The sequence below is a fragment of the Trichoderma virens genome, assembly GCF_000170995.1.
Source record: "Trichoderma virens Gv29-8 chromosome Unknown TRIVIscaffold_6, whole genome shotgun sequence".
Taxonomy (NCBI): Eukaryota; Fungi; Ascomycota; class Sordariomycetes; order Hypocreales; family Hypocreaceae; genus Trichoderma; species Trichoderma virens.
Window position 1 is genome coordinate 1,043,242 of NW_014013743.1, and position 27,560 is coordinate 1,070,801.

At 53.2% G+C, this 27,560-nt stretch overlaps 10 protein-coding genes across 10 annotated transcripts; 5 read left to right on the forward strand and 5 right to left on the reverse strand.

Moving 5' to 3' along the window:
- Positions 1–297: 297 nt before the first annotated feature.
- TRIVIDRAFT_18993 (uncharacterized protein) lies at positions 298–813 on the reverse strand (the record flags this gene model as incomplete). Its single annotated transcript, XM_014100878.1, has 1 exon — positions 298–813. A coding segment is annotated over one exon (516 nt), but the record flags the coding sequence as incomplete, so codon positions are not given.
- Positions 814–2,268: 1,455 nt separating this feature from the next.
- Positions 2,269–2,882, forward strand: TRIVIDRAFT_28581 (uncharacterized protein; the record flags this gene model as incomplete). The annotated part of the gene is made up of 2 exons (XM_014101179.1): positions 2,269–2,427; positions 2,592–2,882. Coding segments are annotated over 2 exons (450 nt in total), but the record flags the coding sequence as incomplete, so codon positions are not given.
- Positions 2,883–3,177: 295 nt separating this feature from the next.
- On the forward strand, positions 3,178–3,345 carry TRIVIDRAFT_186410 (uncharacterized protein; the record flags this gene model as incomplete). Its single annotated transcript, XM_014101180.1, has 1 exon — positions 3,178–3,345. A coding segment is annotated over one exon (168 nt), but the record flags the coding sequence as incomplete, so codon positions are not given.
- A 649-nt stretch (positions 3,346–3,994) lies between these two features.
- TRIVIDRAFT_135880 (uncharacterized protein) lies at positions 3,995–6,302 on the reverse strand (the record flags this gene model as incomplete). Its single annotated transcript, XM_014101181.2, has 5 exons — positions 3,995–4,023; positions 4,088–4,282; positions 4,842–4,897; positions 5,290–5,942; positions 6,093–6,302. 5 exons carry the CDS (start codon positions 6,300–6,302, stop codon positions 3,995–3,997), a joined length of 1,143 nt encoding a protein of 380 aa, XP_013956656.1.
- A 1,121-nt stretch (positions 6,303–7,423) lies between these two features.
- TRIVIDRAFT_191221 (uncharacterized protein) lies at positions 7,424–7,672 on the reverse strand (the record flags this gene model as incomplete). Its single annotated transcript, XM_014101182.1, has 2 exons — positions 7,424–7,585; positions 7,640–7,672. 2 exons carry the CDS (start codon positions 7,670–7,672, stop codon positions 7,424–7,426), a joined length of 195 nt encoding a protein of 64 aa, XP_013956657.1.
- Positions 7,673–8,397: 725 nt separating this feature from the next.
- TRIVIDRAFT_29672 (uncharacterized protein) lies at positions 8,398–11,323 on the forward strand (the record flags this gene model as incomplete). Its single annotated transcript, XM_014101183.1, has 3 exons — positions 8,398–8,445; positions 8,504–9,184; positions 9,263–11,323. The coding sequence occupies 3 exons, from the start codon at positions 8,398–8,400 to the stop codon at positions 11,321–11,323; spliced, it is 2,790 nt and encodes a 929-aa protein (XP_013956658.1).
- Positions 11,324–14,152: 2,829 nt separating this feature from the next.
- Positions 14,153–15,911, reverse strand: TRIVIDRAFT_54143 (uncharacterized protein; the record flags this gene model as incomplete). Its single annotated transcript, XM_014101184.1, has 4 exons — positions 14,153–14,552; positions 14,619–15,247; positions 15,330–15,690; positions 15,835–15,911. The coding sequence occupies 4 exons, from the start codon at positions 15,909–15,911 to the stop codon at positions 14,153–14,155; spliced, it is 1,467 nt and encodes a 488-aa protein (XP_013956659.1).
- A 1,079-nt stretch (positions 15,912–16,990) lies between these two features.
- TRIVIDRAFT_200754 (uncharacterized protein) lies at positions 16,991–18,145 on the forward strand (the record flags this gene model as incomplete). Its single annotated transcript, XM_014101185.1, has 2 exons — positions 16,991–17,395; positions 17,495–18,145. The coding sequence occupies 2 exons, from the start codon at positions 16,991–16,993 to the stop codon at positions 18,143–18,145; spliced, it is 1,056 nt and encodes a 351-aa protein (XP_013956660.1).
- Positions 18,146–20,728: 2,583 nt separating this feature from the next.
- Positions 20,729–22,906, reverse strand: TRIVIDRAFT_114387 (uncharacterized protein; the record flags this gene model as incomplete). The annotated part of the gene is made up of 2 exons (XM_014101186.2): positions 20,729–22,437; positions 22,504–22,906. 2 exons carry the CDS (start codon positions 22,904–22,906, stop codon positions 20,729–20,731), a joined length of 2,112 nt encoding a protein of 703 aa, XP_013956661.1.
- A 2,413-nt stretch (positions 22,907–25,319) lies between these two features.
- On the forward strand, positions 25,320–27,175 carry TRIVIDRAFT_60700 (uncharacterized protein; the record flags this gene model as incomplete). The annotated part of the gene is made up of 4 exons (XM_014101187.1): positions 25,320–25,606; positions 25,700–26,052; positions 26,245–26,810; positions 26,897–27,175. 4 exons carry the CDS (start codon positions 25,320–25,322, stop codon positions 27,173–27,175), a joined length of 1,485 nt encoding a protein of 494 aa, XP_013956662.1.
- Positions 27,176–27,560: the final 385 nt, after the last annotated feature.

The following is a 27,560-nucleotide window of genomic DNA, read 5'->3' on the forward strand; positions in this document are numbered from 1 at the left end:
CATTCAACACATCAACCCAAGTTTGGAGGACATGGATGAACCTTTTGTGTCCTTCGGGCGTGTGCCTATATGACCGGTTGAGGCTGGTGAAGATTTGTGAACTTTGATGGGTTGAGTAGAGAGCCTGTTATGTATACCGCATATATGCGAATATACTTGAGATCATATCATGTACTCGGCATTTAGACCAGTCAAGCTGCAGATCCGAAAGTAGGCAGCATTGATCACTTGCATGTACCAGCCGTCTGAAGAGAAGAAGAACAAGAAGAAACTCTCTTTCTTGCATCATCTCCCTCCTCTCAAAGGCTGACTGCATCTACTCCTAAGGGCCTTAGCAACCGCCTCGCCAAACGGCTCAGGGGCCAGCTTCGACGCCGCGACCGGGTCGTGAATCGTGATCCAGAGAGTTCCCCGGATCTCCTTCTGGTCCCCCACGCCGTTCTGGAAGCCGAGGTCCTCCAGACTCCGGTAAATTGCGCTCTTCAAGCGTCTCTGCGTCAACGTGCGCACCACCGAGGAAGCTCCCGCACCCGTGATCATGATCCAGAGGGGCTCCTGCTGAGATTTCCGGATATACTTTGCGCGCCTCGCAGCGGCCAGCGGGTGGCCTCTAGGATCAAAGAAGCGCAGATCGTGCGGATGGATAATGTGCCGCGGGCTGAAAGCGATGGTGGCATGATATGCCTTGGAGACGTTCTGCAGGCCCGGGCCGGTGGTGAGTCTGCGCGCCGCGCCATTGTCCGGCTCGAGGTTGTGCTCGAGGAAGAAGTCTCTTGTCTCGCGGGTCGTCTGCAGCTTGCCGTCGGGCTTGACGAACTTTTTCGCCTCTTCAGGGATGAAGCGCCGGATGGTGTCTCTGAGGATGGGTTTTCGCTGGAAGGGGGAGGGCGGTGGTGATGAGGCTTGGCGAGAGGGTTTGGCTGAGGAGAATCGGATTTGTGTGGAAGAGAGGGATGATATAGGCGGAATTTGGGTGAATTTCTTGGTGATGAGGTGCCTCAGGGGCAGGGGAAGTTGAGCTGCCACTGTCATGATGGTGTTGTGATTTGGGTTGTCATGGAGAATATTTGTTTCTTCTTCTTTTCTTTGTTGCGTGCTATGAGTTGATCCGTGATGGCCTCAACAGGATGGTTGTGTGATTCGCTTTTGCTGAAATTTCGCAGTACTGAGCTTAATGCTGAAGTGTTTACTTGAGTCTCAATGAATCTCACGATGAGCTTCAGCTTCACTTGGGAAGTTGCAGAGCTTGAGAGTGATTATGTAATACAGATGTGGCGCAAGGTACTGAGGAAAAAGTGTGGAAAGAACCGAGAAAAATACATATCGCCACCAAGTTTAGTTTCCTGAAGAAATCCAAGTAACACAACGGGAAATGTAACGCCACTAGGGATTTTGCATTTAATCAAGATTTTTTTTTATAAAGTAAATGCTGAGGAATAGAGTGGCTTGAGTGGCTATCTAGATTTAGTCATGTACATGAATCTACCGCCAAGGTATTGATCATGTTGTCTTCATAATTCCCTGTTTTAGGTAGATTATGGCTACCTATCAGAGCTTTCACAGCCACACTTGCCTGCATCTTCACTCCTGAGATACGTAATCGAGGTACCTGAATAGCCCATGCATATGCACTTTTGCCGCCGGAATGAGTCAAAATCCTTCGCCATGACCAATAGGTGGTTTTTACCATTTCAGTTTAGTTGTCTTGGATAGAGTACAAGGTAATTCTTATAGACATACACTGAGTCCTACCTACTACTAGTACCTAACAGGTACCTCAGCTCTGCAGGCTGGTACTTCTGCAGCATGAATCATAATCAGCAAAACAAGGGCGCTGACTGGTGACTCCCATCACGTGACGCATTGAGTCACCAATCCGCATGCGTTTCGTCGACTGCGCCCAAATGCTAATATTCGCCCCAACATAAGAAATCTGAGAGTCGCCGACTTTTTGACCTCCTGCATCTCACGGTCACCGACACTCCAGATTTCTCGAGCCAACAGTCAAGATGCCCAAGAACAAGGGAAAGGTGCGTATTTTGCAGCTCTTTTTTTCGCAGCACAACAAGACCGGGGGAAAACAACCACTGCAAAAGAGGGCGAGAGGAATTAATTAATAAATTATTTTCTAAAAACAACCCCTCCCCCGCCAACTTTTGTGTGCTTGTTTTTTTCCCCCTGACGCGGCGATCAGGAGAGGAAAAAAAAATCAGAGAACTACCTGATGATCTAGATCCGACGGCTAACCGCTCTTTTTGCGCAACACAGGGCGGCAAGAACCGCAGAAGAGGAACCAAGGAGAACGATGACCAGCGCCGAGAGCTGACCTTCAAGGAGGACGGCCAGGAGTACGCCCAGGTTGTCAAGATGTTGGGCAACGGCCGACTCGAGGCTATGTGCTTTGACGGCAGCAAGCGTCTCGCCAACGTACGTTTTGAACCCCCCCTTTGAAAAAAGAATAACAAAAGGAGAAAAAAAAAAACACATCACATGCATGACGCGGCTTATGCTACTCCACCACCGTTTTCACAGCGAGAAAAAATAACAAGGAGAAAAAAAAAACCAGGCTAACCATGGTATTTCTCGTCTAGATCCGTGGTAAGATGCGCAAGAAGGTCTGGATCAACCAGGGCGACATCATCCTCCTCTCCCTCCGAGACTTCCAGGACGGCAAGGGCGACGTCATCCTCAAGTACACCGCCGACGAGGCCCGTAATCTCAAGAACCTCGGCGAGCTGCCCGAAAACGCAAAGATCAACGAGACCGACACCTACGGCCAGGACGGCGACGACAACGCCGGCTTCGAGTTCGGCGCCGACGAGTCCGAGTCTGAGGAGTCCGACTCTGGCGACAAGAAGGAGCTCGACATTGACGACATTTGAGCCGCAGCTCCGAACCTCCTGGGGGAAACAAACTTTGCGAGGGAAAAGGACCATTATTTTTCTTTTTTACGCCTTTCCTCCTACCTCTCACTATCAAAAACTCGACAAACGCCCCCTTGCCCGATTTTTTCCCCAACCTCCGTTTCTGTGCGCTCTATAAGGAAGAAGGAGGGAGGGGGGGAACTCGACGAAAACAAAAAGGGGGCCAGCCTACGCCCTTGGGGATTTGGCACAGCTGTCTTCTCTCTCAGACCTTTCTGGACGTAGCCCGAGGGAGGGAACAAGGAAAACTCGGATAACCAGCATCCGGCGTTTGCCTTGTTCCCTCCTTGCTGCTGCTCGCTGGGTCCCACGACAGTTTTATCCGGAGTGGAGGTTATTCGATGGCCGCGGTGGGAGAGACGGCGCGGCTGTCACAATGGTGTCTTTTTGTCTTTTCACCCGTTCATGTTTTCCATCTTAGTACTAGGACTGTTCATACTACATATTTCTTATGGCTACGAGTCTACGACTACCTTTTTTTTTTTTTGCCACCAGCGAAATCACCTTGATGCAGAACATTGTCTCCACGTTGTGCGACTCTTCGTAGTACATGCATGTTTCAAATTCTCTGTTGTGCAATCTTTGTTGATATATTTCTCTCTCTCCCGCCTCTTCTCCCTCATCCTCTCAAACCTTTTCCACTCAGCCAAACAGTGGAAATCTCAAAAACGTACTTTATGCTACAAAACTTGAAGTCAATCAATCTATTGAGTAATGACATCAAAAGGCCTTCCCCCCTCCAAAAAATCAACTCCAAACTCCCGTGCGGGCTTGCCACTCTCCAAAACACAAGCCACCTTCAGCCGTACTTCTTCTCTTTCTCTGTGGCTTTGCGACTTTTTGGCTGTCCTCTGTTTTGCCGGCAGCAACCGATTTGTATAATAATCTTGACGCTGGGACTGCCACGAGTTGGACAGCTTAGCATTTAGCCATCGTGATCCTCTCACATGGTTAAGGAATAGTAATAGGGAATATAAATTTCCCTCTCCCTCCCTTTTTCGGCCATCACAGGTATCATGACGCCTAACGTGCGAATGTCTTCTCTTCCCCTAATACACCAGGTTTCTTCTTTACCAGTCATCATCTTCCTCTTCGTCGTCTGTGCACAAAAATTAGTACTCTAGCATTCTTCCCACGTACAACTAGAAAGAGCCAAAACTTACCACTCTTGCTGACTTTATCCTTTCTCTTTTGTAAAGCTGCCGCCAGGGCATTTGCCATGCCACCACCAGCTGCAGGGCTAGGACCAGCTCCCGCGCCCGAGCCAGAGGATCCTCCAACAGCCGCCCCACTGCGATCGTTGATCTTGCTTCTGTCCACCTTCTTGAGCGATCCAATACCTCCTGCTTTTTGAATGTCTCCGAGGAGAGACACGCGCCCACCATCCGCCTTGGGAAGAGGAGCTGTAGGCCCTGATGAATAGCCAGAGTCTCGATCTGGCATTGCCGGAGGTGGAGGTGGAGGAGGAGCTCCTGCTGATGGGAACGGCGGAGGGGGTGGGGGAGGAGGAGGAGCGCTTCCGGCTCCTGGCATGGGCGGGGGACCGGGTGGAGGAGGCGGCGGAGGTGCTGGAGGCGCACTGCCAGCTCCCGGGATCGGGGGAGGACCAGGTGGAGGTGGAGGTGGGTGCGCAACGCTGGCGACAGGCATAGGAGGGGGTGGAGGAGGTGGAGGAGGAGCGCTTCCAAAACCTGGTGAAGGCAACGGCGGCGGCGGTGGCACTGCAGGAGGAGCGCTGACCGAGGGCAGCGGAGGAGGCAATCTTGGTGATGGCATTGGTGGAGGTAGAGGCGGAGCTGGAATGCTGCTGGCTACCGGCATGGGAGGAGGAGGCGGTGGTACGTGGTTGGCTGCCGGCGGAGGAGGAACAGGCCGGGCACTCGGTGGCGGCAACGGAGGAGCGCTCGAAGTCGGCACCTTTGGAGGCAGAGGTGGTGGGAGGGCCACGGGAGTTGGTACGCCGGCATCGCTGCCTCGAGGAGGCGGCGGTGGAGGGACGGGCCCGCGGCTTGGAGGTGCAGGGGCGCGCTGGCCGCTGAACGGAGGCGGAACATTGAACTTGTGGTGCTGGTCTTCGGACTCGAGAGGCGTTTTGGCAGGCCGCGGAGGAGGTGGAGGCCCGGGGACGGATGGAGCAGCAGCAGGCACGGGCTTCTTCCTCTCGACAACTTGATGCGCAAACTTGCCTGCGTCGGGCAAGGGTGGCGGAGCGTTGAATCGCGGCCGAGGAGGAGATGGTGCTCTCGGTGGGCTGGGATCACCGTCAACTTTGCCGCCCGACCGCCGAGGAGCCGGAGGAGGCGGCGGCCCGGTCCTCTTTGCATTGGGCGAGCCGGGAATGGCAGAAGCGGCCGGGGGAGCAGACGGAGGCGGTGGTGGAGGTGGCGCCCTCACGGCATGGCCGTTGGTCGAAGGCGAAGGCAGCGCGGGAGGAGCGGGAGGAGCAGGAGGAGCAGGAGGAGCGGGCGGCGCGGGAGGCGGTGCTGCTGCTTCCCTGTTCAGCCGGGCTTGCTCTTCTCTAAGGAAGTCGACAATAAACTCCTGGTTGTCCTTGATGAAGTCGTCTGTTAACCCCTTATCACTGAGATCGTGGCCGTAATGCTCTCGCCACATGGGGTCGAAGGCGTCAAGCAGGGCAAATTCAGAACCACCTCTGCCGTCGTTCAAGCTAACCGAAGAACCGGAGTTGTGAGAGAAGCCTGACAGGTTGGAGGTTGTAGTGTCCGGCATCATGGAGACGGTCGAATGTCGGTGGAAGATGTTCCCCAGCAGACTGTGTTTCTGACCTCCTCCCGCTGCATGGTGGGATCCGCCAAAGGGCGTCGCTTTCGTCGCTCGGCTAGCATTCTTTTCTCGCTCGTCCATTTTCTTTTTGAACTGCTTGGCCTCTTTTTCGTCGACAAAGCTGAGCCCGGCGAGGCATTCCTCCAATTCAAAGGTATGAAAAAAGGTTCGATCTTGATTGTAGTTCCACGAATCGAAGATTTCCTGGTCCCAGATGACCCCGCGGTTGGAGGGCTGTTTCAAGTTGCCAAAGCTGTTAACATTGCAATCCTTTTCTCTGATTTTCTTTCCTCCATCGCTTGCATTTGTCTCCCATCCGTTTTGTGCGTAAGGGAGACCAACGACGAATGGGTTTGGGGGAGGCAATTCGAGGGTCATTCATACCGAAATATCCACCATCTTGAGCCAGTAGGTGTTTCCCACCAAGTCGTTGGCCAAAACAACGGCGCCCTGCAGTCCCGAGTAATTCCATTTCGAGCGATTGGGATATGCAACGTAGAGCTTGGCGACGGCGACGGCCTGGATTTTGTTGGACTGCTTGGGGACAAAGCGCTTGACGGTATCTTTGTCGTCGTCGTTGAGGATGGAGGGCATGTTGGCGGTGGAGCCGCTGGAGGGCGGACGCTGGGAGGAAGACGGGCGGCGAGGTCAAGGGGCGACCAGGCGAGACGAAGCTGAGAGATGGCGGGAAAGCAGAGGCAAAAGAGCCGTCGACGAGCGACTATTGTAGTGTCGTTTTGGCGGCGTGGAAAGAGGGGGAGGGCCTAGATGAGATGGTAGCTTGACCGTCTCCTCTTTTCGTCTGGCCAAAGTTGGCGCCCGCTGTCAAAAAGGCAGCAGCTGAGTCTTAATTAATGACCGTTGCAAGGCCCAGGCAGGCGTGGGCGATGCCCTCGGGCCGAAACGCTAAGAATGTTGGCAGCTTGTCACGGGCGGGATCGAGTCGGACGAGCGTCTCCAGCGGCGGAGGCATCAAGGGAGAGTTTGCGAGGGTTTTGCAGGCAGAGAGAGGGAGGGAAGAGGGAGAGGTGAGGTTGAGTGAGCAAATGCGTTCAGGACAAAGGAACCGGAATCCGCAAGGCGAGGCCAGGCGGTGGCAGCGGTTCTGGGGGCTCCGCTTCGGGGGGGTTTGTGGAATCCGCAGCGGCTGGAAAGGGCACTAATTGCGAGGATACGCACGCACTGGCTCCCTGTAATTAGAGGCGCTACGGAGTAGAATCAGCCAGAATAAGGCTCCAGCGCTGGACCCTTTGTTTATAGTAGGTACCTAGGTATGTATCTTATCCAGCCCTGGAGCAGCATAGCACAGGCATTATTACCACAAGGCCGCGCCAGTCCCTGTCGTCATCACGCAGAGTAGCACGAGACCATCTCTTGCGCGCTGACGAACTGCTTGATGATTCCAGAACGGGTCAGAAGCTATGGATCGCGCTTTGGCTGCATGGGCTGTTTTAATAGGAGATGCAATATGGAGGATACAGGCGCCAAGGCAGATAATATGGGCGAGGCTCTTTGATTTGATGGGAGTTTTGAGGTTGCTGCATCATGGTTCTTTTACACCCCGCCGTTTCGCGGGTACATGTACCTCGGATGATATCTGCAGTGGCATGGATATGAAATAAGGTTACTGCATTTAGCAAAATGATTTGCAAGCCAAAATAAGAAGAAAAAAAATCAAATTTGATTTATCGTATAGCTGCTATAGTGATGTGTATTTATTTATTCAATTCCTCCTTTCTCGCCTGACGCTCCTCCTTGGTGCCCTGTTGAGGCGGCATCTGCTTGGCGATGGCTGGGCCGGGATGAGCTTGATGCGCAGCAAACTTGGGGTCGACGTTTGACTCGTTGATGGGCTGGATAGAGAATTGCTTCTCGCCCTTTGATTCTAGGTTAGCAACAGATGGTGAGCCAAGGGATGGATAGCCACAAACCTCCTTCTTCTGCTGGCTGTTGCTAGAGTCCATGATGGGAATCTTAGTAGTGGATAATGTCTTTGTATGTGTGCAGCGTCGTAAATGCGAAATAGCCTTGTCACGAAACAGGATCATGCAATTGTTCAAGATAATGAATGAGATTGAAAGTTTGAGTTGAGGCAGCAAACCACCATCTACTATATATATACGAGTATATATGCCTAAGCGCCTAGCTGAAGCCGGCAACGCTGCAAGTTTGATCAAGGCGTTTGCAGCCGGCGCTGGTGGCGTCGATTGGATGACGTTGACTGAGACGTCATTGGCATTCGTCAAAGTTGGGTCATAAACGAGCTTTTGCAAAGGTGCTACGTGCCACATTGTAAGACATTTGGGTATCAACGGTTTTGTGGGCTGACATTGCTGGCATCTACTGTATACGGATTGCAGATATGGATGTTTGATTAATGCAAGCAGCAGCAGCAGCATTATCCTCATTACCCATGGAATTGGTCATGACTGCATCAGGCATCTTTCATTTCCCAGTGTAAAACGGTTTGGGTACCAATGATTATGCTAGTCACGTGATAAAAACGGAACCTTGAAAGCAGAGACCAGGTCCAAAGACTCCAAGTACCGCTAAAAACGGTAACCCACAGCGCTAAACGGCCGCACTAAAACAAGCTCCGTCTGCGGAGAGGTACCTCCATAACGGATCTTCATTTGTTAGTAGCATGAACTTCACGCTTCGGCCATGAAGCATCGTCACGGCGCCCCGGATGTCGACCAGCAATGCGCCGCAGCCAGTCAAACTCTCGCTGCCCCTGGTTGGTTCTCCTGCTCTGCTGCCTCTCCTTGGCCTCGTGGCTAATCGAGCCCCGTTAGGAATACCAGCAGCAGCTGTTCCAAGAGCTCCGAGCTGAGGATGAGCTCGTGATTCTCGCCCGTGGCCTGGGCCAGATGCGCCTTGTCACAAATCTCCTCCACTCTTACGATGCTGCTGGGAGCAACCTCATCGTTCTCGTAGGCTCAGGCGAGCGCGAAAATAACTGGATTGGCGAGGCACTGGCCGAACATGCCGCCATCAGTGCATCGCCCAAAGCACGGGGCTTAACAGTTGTCAACACCGACTCCCAGACTGTCGGTGCCAGGGAAAAGATGTATGCAAAGGGCGGCATCTTCAGCATCACCTCTCGCATCCTCGTAGTCGACCTCCTGACGGGGCTGTTGAATCCCGAGCTCATCACCGGCCTGGTTGTTCTCCACGCAGATCGAGTCATCGCCACTTCTCTAGAGGCATTCATTCTCCGAGTGTACAGGCAGAAGAACAAAGTTGGCTTTCTCAAGGCCTTCTCAGACAATCCAGATCCATTCACTACGGGATTCTCACCGTTGACCACCATGATGAGGAATTTATTTCTCAAAAAGGCGTCCCTTTGGCCGAGATTTCACGTCACAGTGGCGCAGTCTCTCGAAGGCAAGAAGAAGGCCGAGGTCATTGAGCTTGAGGTTCCCATGACAGACTCGATGAGAGAAATTCAGAATGCCATCATGGAATGTGTCGAGGTCAGCATCCACGAGCTCAAAAAGGGCAATTCGGGCTTGGAAATGGATGACTGGAATCTGGATAGCGCCCTGCTGAAGAACTTTGACGTTCTGGTTCGGCGCCAATTAGATCCAAACTGGCACCGCGTCAGTTGGAAGACGCGCCAGATTGTCAACGATTTGACCATTCTCCGTGGACTTCTCAGCAACATTCTTACTTTTGATGCCGTATCCTTTCTTCAACACCTCGATACGATACACGCCGCGCACTCCCCTCCTCCCGGATCAACCCGGCAGTCTCAATCCCCCTGGCTGTTTCTTGATGCTGCTCAGACCATATTCGATATTGCACGGAGGCGAGTCTACTCTGCCAGTCCCAAAAGCGTATCGAAGAGCGGCGAAAATATTGATTCACTGCGTCCTGTTCTCGAGGAGCTGCCGAAATGGGGCATACTGGCAGAGGTGTTGGAAGAAATTGATCGAGATCTCTTCTTTGAGCCCAAAGTGAGAGATGACTCTAACGGAGGCATACTCATCATGTGCTCGAACACGGATACGTGCCGGCAGCTCCGCGACTTCCTTCAGACTATGCATGTGAAGCCAAAGGCAGACAAAGATGCGCTTCCAGTCGTGGACGACCCCGAGTTTGAGCGCGAACGTGCCGAGGAAGCCCACAAACCGTCGGCCAACTTCATGTTGAGGCGGAAACTTCGAAACTACTTGAGATGGAAGAGACAGTTTGCGCAGGTCAGCGCCAGCCTGTTCGCCGAGAATCAAAAGGCTCTCAACAGCGCCACGGACTCGCGGCCCGGACATGGCGGCAGCCTCAGGGGTGGCAAGGCTCCAGCAAACAAAAGGCGGAGAATGCGAGGAGGGGGAAATGTCGGAGGGTCCATGATCATGTCCGGGCGTACCGATAACGGGAGCATTGCCCAGTATTTCGAGAAGCCAGGGGAGGTGGCAGACCTGATGGCAAAAGTCCAGATCACCGAGGAAGAAGCGCTACAGCAGAAGGATGACATTGCTGCTGATCCATTAGAGAACATGGAAGACTACTATCAGCTGTATGAGATGCAGGACTTGGTTGTTGTCCACGCCTACGACGGTGACCAGGATGAGCATGTACTTGAGGAGGTCAAGCCGCGGTACATCATCATGTACGAGCCTGACGCCGCCTTCATCCGTCGTGTAGAAGTGTACCGGTCTTCTCACAACGACCGCAACGTCAGAGTATACTTTTTGTACTACGGAGGCTCAGTAGAGGAGCAGCGGTATCTATCCTCAGTCAGGAGAGAAAAGGACGCCTTCACCAAGCTCATCAAGGAGCGGGCAAGCATGTCGCTGGTCATGACGGTCGACCCGCACGGGATCGAGGACCCGCAGGAGGCCTTCTTACGCACCGTCAACACCCGCATCGCCGGAGGCGGTAAGCTGGCGGCCACGGCGGAGCCGCCGCGGGTCGTTGTCGACGTGCGAGAGTTCAGGTCCTCGCTGCCGTCTCTGCTGCACGGGCGCTCTATGGTAGTGGTGCCGTGTATGCTCACCGTGGGCGATTACATCCTGTCGCCCAACATTTGCGTAGAACGAAAGTCCATCAGCGATCTAATCTCATCCTTCAAGGACGGCAGGCTGTACAGCCAGGCTGAAACCATGTTCCAGCACTACAAGAATCCTATGCTGCTCATTGAATTCGACCAGAACAAGTCCTTCACTCTAGAGCCTTTTGCCGACCTTTCTGGCAGCCTCAACAGCGTTGCTCCCACCAATGTCTCGTCGGATCTCCAGTCCAAGCTCGTGCTGCTGACGCTTGCGTTTCCAAAGCTGCGCATCATTTGGTCGTCCTCACCGTATGAGACCGCCGAGATATTTGCCTCGCTCAAGACGCTAGAGCACGAGCCCGATCCCATCGCGGCAGTGCAGGCGGGCCTGGACAAGGATTCCAAGGTGGAAGACCAGGTCTTTAACCAGGAGCCTCAGGAAATGCTGTCCATTGCGCCGGGCGTGACGCCGCAAAACATCAAGAGCCTCGTTCTGGACACGGAAAACATACGGGAGGTGGCCAACATGACGGAGAAGGAGCTGGAGCCGATAGTGGGCAGGACATCGGCCAGACAAATCTATGGCTTCTTTAACAGGAACGTGATGGAAGAGGACGACTAGGATTAGACCCCCATCCCCCCACCTTGACTGGCATTAAACGACTTGGCATGTGATTTGATTCACGATAAGCAGCATTTGTGAGAGGAAACAAGAGAATGTCGGTGACGGTGTCAATTATTCAGACTATATGATGTGTAATAATACAGTAGACAAATGAAACAAGAAGGATGTACCGCTCGAGGGCGACTAGAGGTCTTGGTATCTCAAGAATCCAACAATAATCGTACAAACATACAAGCAAGGAAAATGTGTGATTCGTCGTCCACGCTGCAAAGAGACCTCTCTGCTTTGCGCTTTGTGGTAATGTGTTTCTGTCGTGTCGTGATTCATAACCGGTTCGTGAAGCAGAGCACCAGCGCGGTCGTCATGATTTCTGACGATGTTGGCTGATTTCATGCTCCTCGTCTTCGCTCGACTCAGGCTCCATTTTTTATACGCGGCTCCGCATCCTAGAACCCCTTACACCACGATGTCTGTACCGGCGATGGCCACCAGCATGGCCGCACGTCACGCAGGAGACGATAATTCCGCAGAGAGAAACTATTCCATTTATCACGGCAGTGAGCATGTTGCCGATGCCGCTGACGATGGCCATAATGACGCTGCCAATCGTCCGGAAGATGGCCTCGAACTGTTTGACGACGGGTGTTAGACGGGTGTTTTCGTTTGGGCAGGCGGATGTATGAGGATGCTTACACAAGATACGACAGCACCCATTATGAATGATGTTTGTGTGTTGATAGGTATGTAGGTGTATTAGGTGTTGGCGTATGGTAGGACGAGATGTCGTAGAGCAGTCTTTGTTTGTGAAGGCGTCTTATAGGAGAAGATTGATTATCGTCAGTGTTTGTTACAGGAAATAAATGTCATGGAACAGGAAGTCGGAGAGAAGGTGGCGACTGCCCTTGTCTTATACACGAACCCAGCCCAAATAATCCCTGTGCCAGCTTCCCGCAAACTAAAACTTACCTCTTGCTCCATCTCGCCTCTCTCACACACACACACATCAAAAGTGGAAAAGATAATGAAAAAAGGTACATTACAAAAGCACCACATAGGTACGCGCATTAGCACGCATCCACACACGGAATCCCCAAGTACCTCTTCCACTGTACGCATGTACCCATCGGCCATCCACATGAACATGGGAAGGCACCTTGGAACGCATCCCTGGCCCTCCTGCAGCTCCTGCCGCTCACCGGTTCTCAACGTTGAACCCACAACTGGCTGTCCGCTCTTTGCCCCCCCCCCCCTCCAGTAAGGAAGGAGGTCAGTTCCCTTCCGCATTGGGTGTCTACTAGCAGGTAATTGGGATGGGCAAATCACTTCGTCGTTTCGTCATATCAGCCCTTTTCTGGGCAACGACTAACAAATTGGGTAGTACTTGCTACAAGTAAAAACATCACCCGGGAAAAACGCTAAAACGGAATGCCGTTAGCTTCAAGTTTGAATTGAATTTAACTCCCGAGAAGAGTAATCTGGGAGAAGAGAAGCAACGGGCTTCCATGACGTCAAGATGATTTCTGCCCTGTCACGACATCATCATCGTCAACCATCCATCACGATTGCTTCTTATTCCCTCTGTTTAAGCAACCCAATATTACCAAATTCTGAAATCATCACCCAAAAAAACTCAATCCCATTATCCCCTTCTCCTCTTCCCTCTTCTCTTCATTCTCATTCCCCCCCGGCTCTTCTCCTCCGGAAGCTGCACCATGCCATCCAATAGCGCTCGCCCTCTTGTTGCGGTAAGGCGTCCCGTCCGCCTCATCATTTTTACAAGGGATACAAGGGACAGCTACTAGTTCTCAGGTGGACCCCCCTTGACGTATGCACCAACCCTGGTCCTTGGGAATCTTGATTTTCCCATCCATCCCATCTTGTACCGCCTTGTACCGCCTGGTGGGAGCGAGAAGCATGTTCGTGTCAAGACGATCGCGGCCGTTTTCATTGATTGCTTTGTACTCTATCTAGATTTACATTTCCGCTGCTTCGGGTCACACTGCAATGCCCAAAAGGGCCCTTTCCATGACGTCAACCAGTCAGCTCCCAGTCCTTCTCTCCTCTTCTCTATCTCAGCAACTCAGGTACGTATCACTCTCAGCCCAATCAGGGCCTCACTTCCGGCTTCTAGATGCTTCACATTCTCTGCACGTAATCCTGCGCTCCCCTTTTCCACCTCTCTCTCTCACATGCTCCACGCCCATCTCTCCGCCAATTCCATCGTCTGCACGATACCGCCGCAGCTTCGGTCACCGTCTCTCAGGCACATGCTGCTCACCGTCTTCTGTGCCTGCGCCCGCATACCGCCGCGATTGGCCCACGACCAGCAGGTTGCCTGATGCCTGCAGAGGCGGTGTCGTATTTTAATCGAGTGCATTTGCCGGCAATTCGTCCAGTTGAGCAGAGCACACGAATCTCTGGGCGGTGAGTGCTGCATGCTTGCTGCATGCTTGCTGTAGCTGCTGTAGTTGCTGTGTGCGTTGCTTGCTGCATGCGTCTATCGTACATGGGTGCCATCCTTTTGCACAGCACAATGCGAGTACCACCATCAGCCCGCCGTTTCCAAAAAGTAGACCCAGAGATGAGATGCCCCAAGACCTTCATGATTCATCATTTTTCAAAATTTAAAAACAAGAAAAAGAAAAGAGCGTGCGTGTGTGATCCAAATTTTACATGTAACAATTGAGTCCAATCCGCCCACAACGCCATCTATATGCCATGTTGGGGGAGAATAAAGGGGGGAGGGGGGATAAATGTGAGTAAGCAGCCGCCAGATGTCGTCCTTTGTTTTTCTTCTCTTTCTTGTGTATCGTACATGTTCATGATTCATCGTGAGAACCACCACCTCTTCTTGTTGTTGAGTGCCCTTTGCATGTGTGCTCGTAGCAGCAGCTCCCTGTTCCTCGAATCCAGAATGCCGAGGGCAGCGCCGTCGTCGTAGTATGGGTGTCCGCGAGATAGCCGAGGCCGCTCATCACCCGCCATCTTGATGCGCTGGATCCTGCGCAGCCTGACCAGTCCATACCAGCAGACAACCAGAGAGAAGACGACCGATGTAGCCGTGACGGCGCCGAAGCCCCAGTTCGTCTCTTCGATAAAGTTTTCCAAATTGGCACCGTAAAGACCAGCAATAAAGGTGCCCATTGCTAGTCCCAGCGTCCCGATGCTGAACTTGAGTTCCAGAAGCATGAGGGCGTTGCGATTAGCGTCGAGAATGGCTCGTACGCTGTTGCACATGTTAATGGTTACGGCGATGGCAGTGATCAAGTTTAAAAAGAGAAAGAAAACTCACAGGTCCTCTGTATTCCGGATACCAGACACCAAGTTGCTAGCCTCCTGCACAATTTCATCCGCAAGCTTGTGATACGACTCGAGCAGCATCTCAACTTCCGTGTGATCATCAGTGCTTCTATACAAGTCGTGCACCTTTTCCGTCAGGTACATGGCTGCCAGATCATCATCAGCTTCCAGCAGCTCTTCAATGGCGTCCCGCACCAGCTTAGCCTTTTGCTCAAATGTGCTAACTCGCTTCGACAAGATCAAAAGCTGGCGCAGCTTCTGCCGGTCAATGTCATCCTCAAGCTCGCTGAGGACGTGCATGACCGGCTCTCGTACCGACTCAAAATCTGCTTCCAGTTCCGACGTGACCGAAGTCAACACGGCTTCGAGAGCTCGAAACTCGTAGGGCAGTCCCGGCACACCAGGAGGGGGCTTCTGTTGCAGTTTGCCCTGGAGGTCATACATGAAAGCAGACTGCGGATAAGACGTCTTAGAGCCGTAGACGTCAAATAGAAGCACGCGGTCACGCTTGATCAGGACTCTGAGATGTAGTAGATTAAGTAGAATAGCCGAAGGTCGAACGAGGATGTGCGGAAGATTTGATGAGTCGATTTTGCGAAGATCGCGAGGCAGTAAACCGTACTGTATACGCACATCGTCATGGTTAGCATCATCATCGTCGCCACAGTTGTTTCTCTTCTTGGCAGTGCGCAAATCAGCATACCTTTGCGATGAGCTCCGATTTCTTGAACTCGCCATCCATCAGAATCACCTTGCCATTCTCATCGACCTCTGTACAACGTAGTCGTGGCTCCAGCGCTGCCTTGGCGGACAGGATTCGGCGGTTGTTGAACATGGACGAGCCGTGCTCCATATCTTCGCGAGAAGGCAAATCATCTGGTTTAAGGGCTTTTGCAGCTCCTCGAGCCCCAATACCCCATAGTCTCTCTTGCCAAGAGGGAGTCGGATCGCCGTTCGCAGCAGACGCTTTCTGGTACACAATCGCCGAGGTGCAAAACGATCTCCTCTTCAAAGTCCGCGCGCAAGCCCTTCTGAATACTCTGCCAACTCGAAGCGATTCCAAGCTAAAGATTGAGGATTCGAGTTCGGTAAAAACGGCGGGCGCACCAGAAGTGGCCTTGGTCGAATGCGCTCTGGCGACTCGTTGCCCGGAGGCCGCGCTCGTCACTCGACTCGGGCATCCATGGATGCAGTTGTAGCTGAAGAACGGGATGTCGGTTTGCGAGCGCAAGAATCGCAAGAGGTTTCGCGAGGGCACAGGCGATCGCAATGCCGCTGACTGCATCGCTATAGAGTGGCGCGAGGACAAGCGAGCATCGGCATGGACACTATTGGTTTTCGACTCTGGTGTTGAACGATGGCGGATGTCAACAAAACTGCCGCCTCTAATGGATTAGAAACAGAGCAAAAGATGAATAGGTAGATATAAAAAGAGAAGAAAAATCAAGGGTATATTACAAAACAAATAAAACCGGCGATGCCTGCCCGTTTTGCCCAGTTCGTGATGATGGTATAATAGCATCAAGCCGCTGCATGAGGGTCTTTCCAAAATTTACCGCGCTATCGCAATCAATGTGCACGGACCACCATCAACCTGCCCGCGCCCGCCCAGCTGGTACGTTCCTGCCCAGCCAGCGGATGTCCAGCTGGTTTGCCAGTCCATGCGGAAGGAAGCACGCAGGAACGCCTCAAATGACAGGCTACAGGAATAATGGGGTACTTTGTACATTGTTGGTCTTGTGCAATGTCTAAGCTTCTTCAACTTCAATTCATCATTTCCTCGTCTTTCCTCGCCTTGTCTCTGTCTGATTCACAGATTCAAAATCCATCTTTGCCATTGCACCGCCAATGCACAGCGGTCTCCTTGCAGCATCTGCCCAATTGCAACACTCGACGACGTCATCTTCTGAGACCAGCCTTCACATGCTCTGCTGCATAAGGTAGGGAGACAGAGAGGCTTGAAGGATGACCGAAGCAGCCATGGAGCTAAAACCCCAGGCGAGCCGCTGGCTGCTTGTCCAGCGATTATATATTCCAGCCGATGCACTCGATTCGGCGCAGCGTCGCCTGGACTCGCACAAAACCCTCGACCTGACATTTGGGCCATCCTTCGGCTGAAGTTTATTCACCGCCGTCTTGGCCACGACTTACCGCAACAAGACAAGAAGCTCTCGGTAGTCGAGCCGCGAGCGACTCTGGCTCCACCTTAAATTGTTTGCCATTTCTCTCCCAGAAACCAGAAACCCAGCGATCCCCAGTACCGCGCCTCTCATCGATTGCAAAGCGATTAATCGCAGGCGATTGCTGGATTTGACAGAGCATTTCCAGCATTGGATGGTCCGCTGTTTCAAATAGCCTCCCGCCATGGAGCTCACCAAGGTTCACGTCAGGGGCAAACGCAAAACCCCCGCCACCAATCGACCTCAGTCATTACAGGAGCAGCCGCCCGCCAAGGCACTGCGGACTAGGAAATCATTGTCCACCGTCATGAACACTCGAGCGACGCGCCGCCGGAAGACACTCGACTCCCTTCCGGCGGAAATCCTTGAAAGCATTTTCCTTTACAGCGGCAATCTCAGCCTACCCCGCGTGAGCAACTTCATTGGCATGAAGCTTTCGGCGCGGGCTACTCTACTGCGTCTCTTCATGCGGGCCTTTCATGAGACATGGGACCAGTGGTTCGGCATCCCGACCAACCCTGCGGTTGTCCATGGGCCTTGGTTAGAAGATGCACAGCATGTCCCGTGCCGCGGGGACCCTATATTCCAGGTTCGTGCTGTCTTTCTTTCTAAGGAGGATTTCGTGTAATGCTGCATGGCAGCCCGCTCATGATGTCACCATGCTAATTGAGCTCATGTATGTATACAGTCCCAAGTGTTAGATCAACCTTGGATCACGATAGATTTAATCCTGCAAGCGCAGCAAACCTGGTTTGAGACTCATGGGAAAGGGCGCCACTATCAACACAGCGCTTTGTGGGTTGATGATGCGCATCAAGTTGGCCATGCCTATAAGGGTGGTGTCTCTCACTTTAATGCACGAGAGTGCTTCGAAGTAGATTACCAGCAAGCGGCCAAATGGCCAGCCTTCGCCACCCGAGGTATTCACTGGTTCTCGCAAGATATTCATCCGTTGACACGTATCCCTGATAGACTCATCACTGGCCCGTGGGATGATGAGATGCAGCGGCAGCTCTTTTGGCTTTGCCGCGGTGGCTACATGAGTTGTGGAAAACTCTTCAGCCAGCCTCCCTGGGAGGTCAAGATGGAGCTAATCCGCAACTCCATGCTTAATGTCGAGGTGCCTAATGTGGTGGCCATCAACTGCCTCTATCGCACCTGGGTCTTTGACGGCCTACCCGCAGACGTCGTGAGGAAGGAGTTTGTCGCATTGGAACGTCGAATCCAATGGGGAGCCGACTCACACCAGACCAGAGACTTGCTACGACGAGTCCGAAGCGCCTTTTTCCTCTCACTGCATATGCCAGAGGAACTTCTCATGAGATATACCAACACCTAGGCTCACTCTTCACCCCTTGCTCATCTTAATAGCGCCGCTGCCGATGCACATCCAAACCTTGACAGCGTGCGCTGGCAAGGCATCACTGCAGGTTTCAAATGTAGGACGACCAACCGTACTAGAGCAAGATGACGATGAGGGAGCAGGCATATCAGCCATTTTGCCGACTGTGCTCCTCCTCCCCATACCGCCTAGGAGTGGTGGAGGGTCGTTATTTCTCGGCCAAATGAAAAGGCTAGGAAAGATGTTTGGTGGACTGGCATGTCTCCAACTGCAGCCGGTGCTGCAGCATCAATGCATCAATATCAAGCCATGGTCAGGTGAGCCTAAGCGTGGTTACACAACGCCATCCCCCGTCAAACGGATACACAGCTGCAACATACGCTGGAATTGCACAAAGTGAGCAAGCAAGCCGGCTGAAGAAGATGGCCCCTCAGTTGGTACCTGGTCAATCATTACGCCTGGTCATGCCCACGCACTACCGAGTAATTCTGTTGGCCGCCATCCTTTTTTTTTTTTTTTTGCCTGGCTCACGTTTATCGGACTGAGAATAACTCACTCATCGTGGCTTTGGATAAGCTTGACGCAAAAACAGGCGAATCAACCACACGAGAAGCCCCAAGTTTATTTGCCTGCAATGGTTGGTCCACGTCCACAACTGTCATTCCTGGAAAGGCTGAATCATGCAGCGGCCCCCATCTGCGATACCACTTCAGCTACATGCTGCCTTTTCTTCTCTTTTTTTCTTTATTTCCTTTTTTTTTGTTTAGGCCTGTATGTGTGAGTGTGTGTGAGTGAGTGTGTGAAAATGAACAAGGGAGGAAAGATGGACTCTCATTTATCACAAATAATGTTACCAACGAATGGCTACCAAACACTCGAGTTTATATACCATGTTGATATACGGCTTTTAATGCAAACTACATTTCACAGATTCTCCGCTTTCAGGACACGATCAAAAGGGGGGCGATCAATGACAATTCGATGGCAACGAGGCCATTTATATAGCAACACGTATGGCTCCCCCGGAGCAGCTGCAGCTATGAGGGGATATGCACATGCGAGCAGCCCGTTTATACTCTCAACATCGGCCTCGACGGGGGGCATCGGACTGCGAATCAACTCCACCCGCACACGAGTCGCGACATGTACTTGGCCTGACGCACGGCAACTTGTCGTCTCCTTCACGCCCTTTGCACCCTCTGGCTGCGTATCGGCGTGAATGGACTGGCAATATCATTACCCGCTGACGGGATCTCTGGCGTAGGATCTTCACCAGCCAACCAGCCTGGGCCGTGAGACTCCACCGGGATCAAGGAAATCTCCTCTTTCGGCGAGTTGGATTAGGACCAGCCACGCAGCTCGCTTCCGTAGAACCGCGACTTACAGTTGTCTCGAGCACACAAAGTCCAATACTGACAAGCCACAGTGCACATGGAAATGGAGCACAGACAACCCTCCATCAGTCGCCACCGCTTACCCAATCAGGCAAGCTCCCGGCCTCAGGAGAGCTGGAGGAAGCAAATTTTAGGGCCCCATGTCGGGACGACGCCATGACTCACTCGGTGGGCGGTTTCACGCACGTTGGCACGCAAGCCAGACAATTTCGCGCACAGCGAAATCACCAAATATGGCTGGGAACTAAACCCTTGTGTGGCCTATTGCGAGGTACTCAAGGTACTGTACTCGTAAGCGGGGGGTCAGGGAATCTCACACGCGGGCCATTTCGCACTCCGGCTGATACATCCATGTACTTGTACGAGGGATCGTTTGTTACCACTAGGTAGCTGCTGATACGTAATAGAGGTGGGCTTATTGGCAGCTGATGGGTGCCTTGGAAGCTCACGTAGTACTACTCTGGTCACTCGATTATCACATCACTATGGAATGAGAAATGGAAACCCGTTAACTGCTCGTAATCATGTTTGATTGTTCCCCATTCGCTCTCCTCCATCCTCTCTTAGAGCAGAAGATGGGATCCAAGCAAATGAGGCCTCAGCTACCGCCGAGATAGATAGAGCAAGAAAAAAAAAAGTCGAAAGTCGCAAAGGAAATCAAAAGCTTCTAGTCGTACATGTAAAAAGCGCACAAAAACAGCCTCCGGCCCCCTCAACAGCTGGGCAAAACCTTTAAATTGCTTTCTTCCACACTTTACAGGATATCTTTCATCACCGTCGTTGTAACCATCCGTATGTAATTTCCCTTGTTCCTGGATGAAGAAACAGTAAATAGATTAAACGCACTTTTTTTTTCCTAAGGCGAAACCGTTGCCTTGGATACCATGTCCGGTGGTTTATGATAACTTGCAGAAACGTGCCCTCTGCCCAAGTTGTGCGATATCAAAAGCTCTGTGTTGTCAACGAGACGCCCCCCTGACCTCCCCTTCGAGCGCCATCCGTAAAAACCGTTATGAGTCTTCTAACAAAGGGAAGAATAAATTGCAGCAAATAGAGAGAGAAACGAATGACGGGATCGGTAAATTACAGCCAGACCGATCCGTGATAGAACAGCATTAGATTGATGGCGATAATGGCTCGCGTATATAATAAGTTTGACAGAGTAAATAAACGCCCCGGGTAAATTTCAGTTAAGGATGCCCCAAAAGCTTGGCTCTCGTGGGCGAAATGCGCTCGTTGCTGTTTGGTAGCCACTGGCCGCCTGAGCGGAGCAACACAGCCTCTTTCTCGTTTCTCCTGGGCTGGGGCGAACAGGTACCTGCAAGTAGGGCTCCGTTCCATCAAGTGCTCGCGAGCGAGTAATGGGCCAAGGAGCGCTCCCAGCGCTGTGGGGGTAAAGCATCTCCCGTACGTGCTCCTGCAGAGGCTGGTCCACCGATGCGGTTCTGCTACGCTTGATGCCAGTCTTGGGCTTGAAATCAACACCGCGGATGCTCTGGCTGTGCAGATGCTGGAGAGCGCGTGCGGCATCCGAGTCGGGATCCCGAGACATTCCTTCCAGCTCGCGCTGCTGTCTTGCCAAGGGGGTTTCCAGAGCGAGGCTCCCAATCTTCGCAACCGGGCCGGTGTACGATTCAGGGGACGACGCGAAACCATACTCTTCGTAGCTCTCTGAAACGGTGGGGACTGTCGACCTCAAGAACGATCTCTCATTCATCGCCTTCATCGATCGGAATCGCGACTGAGCCGTCAACGAGGTGTTGAGGGTCGCGCTAGCAAAAGATGACGCAGACGAAATAGAGGACGAGCGAGAGGTGTGCGAAAGATCCGAAACCATCGATTCGGGAGAGGACATGGTCGAGATTGAATTGGCAAGAGAAGAACGACGAGCGGGGCAGTAGTTCTGGGGGGAAGTCGACAGAGTCGCGGGAAAGCGCTCCAGGTGCTGAGCGGTGCTGATGCTGCCAGCTTGGGCCATGGCCAGGCACATTGCGTTGCTTTTTCCGAGGAGGTGTGATGCAGCACTCACTGCAGGAGTACAGATACCACTTGATTGCGGCGTCAGGCGCGGGGTCGGAAGAAGACCCAATGCAGGGGCCAGTCTACCAGGAGTAGCTGAAAAGGCCATCGTGGGCGTCGGCTCCAGGGGAGCAGGCAGGTACTTGGAGAGAAACTTGGGATCGCAGGTTTCTTCCTCGGCCATGGTTGAAGCCAGGGTAGGCAGACGGCGCTGCTGCTGCTCCGTGGGGAGGTTGAGAATACTACGAGGCGACAGGGCGCAGAGATCACTGGATCTCGCAGGCATGCGGAGGGCAGGAATGAGGCCCTCAATGTTGGTAAGGTCCGGGTTCAGTCTCAGGATAACTTGCTTCCACTCCAACGTCTGCTGTGCCAAAGTCTGTGAGACGGCACCAGGCGAGGGTGGGGGTGGGGGCGGAGTATGCTTGAGAACAATCTCAGTCCACCTTCGGAAGACCTCATCGGTGATGTGCAGCTTCCAGTTGACGGCGAGGAGAAAGGCAACCTCGTTCTGGTTGATCTCCTGGACGTTGAGGCCAGAAATCTTGCTCCAGGCCCGGGCAGAGTAGTTTCGGTCCTGCAGATACTTGGACGCAAGGATCAGGGCCGCGAGGAACATGCGCCGGCCGCACTGAAGAGCTCGGTCAGCGTAGCGGTCCTCATACTGCTCCACAGTAAAGCTACGCTTGGGAACGTGAGGCTTGATGAGGATGAGATAGTACAGAGCGACCTGTAAGGTCGAGTAGCTAGTACGGGAGCGCCGAAGCGTCTCTTGGATAAAGGTGCGCAGCGGCAGCACGGCCCTGTTGCCAGGCTCCGGGCGGCACGGAGCGGAAGAGAGAGGCCAAATGGCTTCAACGATCTGGGTCGACGAGTCTGCATAGGTAAAGTCTAAGCACGGGGATCTTGTCTTTGAGAAATATGTCAGTAAGAGGCACGTACCAACAAGGCTATCGACAAAGTTTACTTTGCGATCCGACTGCCGAACAAGTGAAGGCGGCGGGCATCCCGCACCTCCAGCAGCCGCAGCGGTACGTCTAGGGTTTTGGCGCAACTCAACAGGGACGACAGGGACTTGCGCGGCCTGTTGCTGTTGGCGCGGTTTGCTAAGAAGGCCAGGACGACGAGTCGAGGTCGACGATTCCTGAGAGGCGAAGTATGAGTGGCATGAGTCGCTATCGGAAGAGGTAGAGCCAGAGGCATCGTCCGAGGTTTGCGAGGCAGTGTCGGATCCAGACCATACAGAAGAGGCAGAGGCCGAAGCCGAGGAGGATATAGAGGAGTTGTAGGGGGCGTATTGACTCAAGGGGTCATAGGAGGGTGAGATGGTGGTTTCGGACGTCATTTTGACGAGTTGTGATGGGGGATTGCAGTTATAGAGATGTAGGCTTGGGTGTTCAAGCCAGCGTGAACGTTTCCAGTCGCCGTCAAGGCTAAGTCAACCGGAGGATTGTGACAGTTTCGAGCGTTACCGAGTCTTGTTGCTTTTAGCTCTACAGCAATGGCATCCGATGATGGTGAATGCAACTGCAGGTAGAACCGTGTTCGAGATGAAGAGAAGAGGGCCTTCTTTAGATAAGAAGGGGAGTCGACTTTTCACGAACAAGCAGACCGGTGGACGAAGCTGAGACGGCGACTGGGGAAAGTTTGTAGGTTGCAAGAGGCATCGCGAAACCAATGCTCTGGCGGCTAGTTGTGGGAGGGAGTTGATGAGACTCTTAGATCAAGTCTATCATCGGGCGGCGAGGCGGTTGGAGTCGGTTGTTGATGCTATGACGAAGGGCGTTGTGGCTGTGAGTGGTGAGTGGTGAGTGTTAGTTGTGAGTGTAAGGCGGTTTGGCGACGCGACGGCAGCGGTTACAGGGATGAGTCGAGGCCAGGGATCATCGAGATGGATATGCAGGTACGGGCTGTCAGGGCAGCGGCAGCGTATTTATCGCGACGAGTGAGATGTGACTCTTCACAGCGTGGCCTGAAGTCTCGGGGGGCTGATGCAAGGCGGCGAGGTGACAGCCTGGTGGTAGCGGAATAGCGAGGTTAGGTAGGGAGTGGGTACAAAGCGTCGGCTGTGTGACTCTTTCGCGCTGAGGTGGCGACTGACTGGGCAGGTGGCCGCCAACTGGCGATTTCGGAGCACAGCGCCCGAGCAGCTAAGGCTAGGCAGTGACAGTGAGTGAGACAGCGCCTGGAGAGCCGGGGCCACAGCGCTCGTCAACTGAGCAGACAAGTGGCGAGGCCGAGTGAGTCGATTCGCCCACCAAAAAAACAAAGGAGTCGAGTGATTAAAAAAAAAAACAAGGGACACAGAAAAAGGCTTGGAGAGAGCGGTCAAAAGAGTACAGTACAGGCAGCAATGCACAGCTGTCCTCTTTTTTTTTTCTTTCTTTCTTCTTCTTCTTTCTTTTCCCTCTTTTTCCAGGTCAGCAGGGCCGTGGCCGATGACGACTGTGTTGGCAAGGGGGGAGAGAAAAAGCCAGAAGATGCGATGGAGCCGTTGGGGTGAGTGAGTATGGCGGCGATGTCCAGGTACAACGGCGATGAGTTGCGATGCGATGCAAGCAGTGCACAAGAACAAGGAAAAAGGCTAAAGACAAATGGGGACGTGAGGATAGGAAAGGAAAGCAAAAAAGAAGAGATTCCCAGTATTAAGTAAAAACGATAATGCGCCGTAGAGTAGAGAGGCACCAGAGCAGACTTCGAGAGTCGCTGGCGAGCTTACAGGGCGGTACCGAACTTCATCGCGACGTTCGATGGGGGAGAGGAAGCAGAATCGATGACGGCCATGGGTCGTGGCATAGTTTTGAATGGCAGCGAGGCCAGAGCAGACCAGAGTCAGACTGAAGCAGCGCCGGCCAGTCAGGAAATGCGACCGGGGGCGGCGGGACGCAGAGACACCAAGTGCGGGAGTACGAGAGTACAAAGTGCGCAAGGGGGGGGATCGCGAGGTACCTCTGATTACCTCTGATACATGCATTATTACGGTACATGGACGGATGCTGCAGCAGTGGTAACCTGGAATTTCAATTTTTCTTAGTTTAGCCTGGTTCCGGCACTAGGAAAGGTTCAAGTCTAGCACTGTCTGCACTGGCAGTTCTAGCGCTCCTCCTACTAAGGTACAAAGGTACTAAGGTACCTTGACGTGTACCTCGACGTGTACCTCGACGTGTACCTCTAGTGCGCAGCTCCGGCGTGCTTGTGATGCGCCGCGACGACCAGCTGTACCGCGTCAGGTACCTAGGTACCTAGACCTGTCTGCGGTCGGGAACTTTGAGAGGCGCTGCAAAAAAGGGCAACAACCATCGACCTGGCTGGGCTTGTCGCTACTTCTTCAACCTGCGGCCTGTCCCGCCGTGATTGGCCCAGCGCTCTCCAGGCCTGCCCCGCCCCTCACTTCTCCCCTCCTGTGGCTGGCGAATGGCTGCCAGGCTCGGACGCTCCAGTGGCCCAGCCAGCACACCTGGCGCAGATTCCGCGCCTCCACAGCATCCGTAAGAGTCACTGTGTAGGTATTCTTATCATCAAAGGGTCATCCATCCATACAATGTGATGGCAGAGGCTGGAAGTTGTTGGTCTGCGGGGGTAGGAAGCGCAAAAAAAAGCAAAAAGCAACTGCATCTGCATCTGCATCTGCACCTATACTCCGTACAGCCACCCAGGATATCACATATAGATACCTAGTATGTACGGTAGGTACTCATCGCCTGCACAACCACGAGTGCGACCAAGCTAGTATTTCCGCTCTCCCTTCGCATTGCAAAATGCCTGCGTGTGTGCGTCTCTGGTGGCTTGGTGGCCTCATCGCCTTGGGCCTAGCGTCAGGCCTTGGGCGGCTTATCCCTGGCCGCAGCTTGTTTCTGTTTTCGTGCCGGGCTGCTGTGCTCCTGCCGCTGCCGCTTCCTCTGCCTTTGCCTTTGCCGTTTTCTTCGCTCTGCTCGTTGCGAGCAACTGACCTACTTGCCTATACCTGCTCTTGTTCCTGCCACTTCCAACTGCTGCCAAGGCCACGCACGGGCCCCGAAAACTTATCGAGTGGTGAGGCAATGAGGTAATGAGCAACAGGCAGCCAGCCACTAGGGTAGGTGCGAATTCCCCCGTACCGCTCCCTTAGTACCGTACAGGTACATGTATTTACGAGCAGTACTTGTATCCGTGCAAGTGAGACAAGAGACAGAGAGGGAGAGAAAGACACACAGGCGAGAAATGAGAAGTCTCCTGTCCCCCTGTCTCAGCTCGCTCCTTGGTGCTGTGCTTGCTGCCGTGCTTGCTTGCTGCCCTTTCCACGGCGCGGCTGGGCTGTCAACAACACAACTGCTGGAGCTGGAGCTGGAGCCTCGACAGCATCTAATTCTGCCACTAAATCGTGGTGGCGGGAAGGGGAGGCGAGATTGCTGACTCAGTGCTGTCTGGTGCTTATTCGCTCTCCGTCTGCCGTCCCTACCTCTACTAGGCAATTTTCGCAGGCAAGACAAAATACGATGGAGGCCAACCTAAGTGAGTACCTAAGTGAGTACCCAAGCAAGCGGATATCAAAAAAACCGAGACTTGGCAGACGATCAGCACACAAACTCAGATGGCACGCACACAAAGTGGCGGCATCCCTGCTTAGTAGTGTTGCGCATATTGCTCCAGTGTACGCACGTATTCATTTTGCGGTCTCTATTTTTCTGATACCCACTTGCCAAGTGAGAAACACGGAGCACGGAGTACAGACGCGGTACTTGGCACTTCTGGAAGGAGGGGGAAGGAGGGGGATCGCAGCCACTTGCCGCCATTTGGAGATGCGATACGCACGCCATGTTGCCGCTGCATCTCGTCTGAATGACGGAAAACTCGGTGCTGGACAGAGGCTCTCTCTTTGCCTCTTTCGTATAATCGCCCATTCCAAGCCATTCTATCGTATACGAGTACCAGGCTTGGCTCTCAAGCTCTTTACCCACAGAGCATCAACGCTCTACGAGCACAGCACGAAATACTACATACTGCTCTTACTAATGCTTGGTGATCACATGAGGGAAACACAGCAGAAGCATCTCATGTCCAATCTGGACGAGGGAGATGCGGCCCTGCTCGCTCACGGGCTAGCGGCGGTACCTGGAAGGTTACTAACACGATACTCGCCGCTGCGTGGTGCAGGCACCAGTACAGCCAGATACGAGCGCTGGTACTCGTGGCGCGACCAGATGTACCTCGATCAGTACAAGGCAGGTCGTCCACGCCGCGCGTTTATTCGGTGGGTGCCTGATCTGACCGTGAGTCCCGCAGTAATACCGTGATTCGTACTGCCCAAGTACTGCTGCACCTCGCACTTGTACTCCGTCCGCTCCGGCCGCTCCAGTTTTCATCGCGCAAAGCCTCCACCGAAATCAGACAACGCAACTTTTGGCTCTTTGCCTCGTTCGACCAGGGGCTCTTGGGGCTGCACTCTTCTGGCCGTTGGGGCAAAGGCGGTCTGGCCGCTGTCAAGGGACCTCAAGGCATCCAGCGCTACTCCAAACCCTTGCTCCTTGTCAGGCATGGACGATTGTGGTGGCAGCAGGAATGCTTGCAAGGCTCTCGTCTCGTCCGCTTCGCAGTCACACCACCACGAAAAGGTCTCAGGCTGGGACAAACATGAGGTTGCTTGTGCCTGTAGTGCTACCTAGCAAGTGCTAGTTACAAAGCAACACCCGTACTAACAGCAGCAGGTCTCAGTCTGTCATTTGCATTTGCAAGCACCTCAGCCACCGTCCAGGGCCCTCTTCCCTCTTCCCTCGTCCAAGACGCAATACCCGGCCGGCTGGGTTGATGCGACCAACAGACGCACTGCCGCTGAGCCATCATCCAGCGATCAAAAAGCGCCGAGGCGATGAGCCTCTTTCCGCCATCTATTTTTGAAGACAGTGGATGCGAGGTTGATTGGCAATGCGCTTCAAGGGAGTGGGTTTGTGCCAGGCTGCTTTTGCTGCGGAGAGCGTGCTAGTACGACTCTGTGCTAGCGAACCAGGATTCATGACAGATTC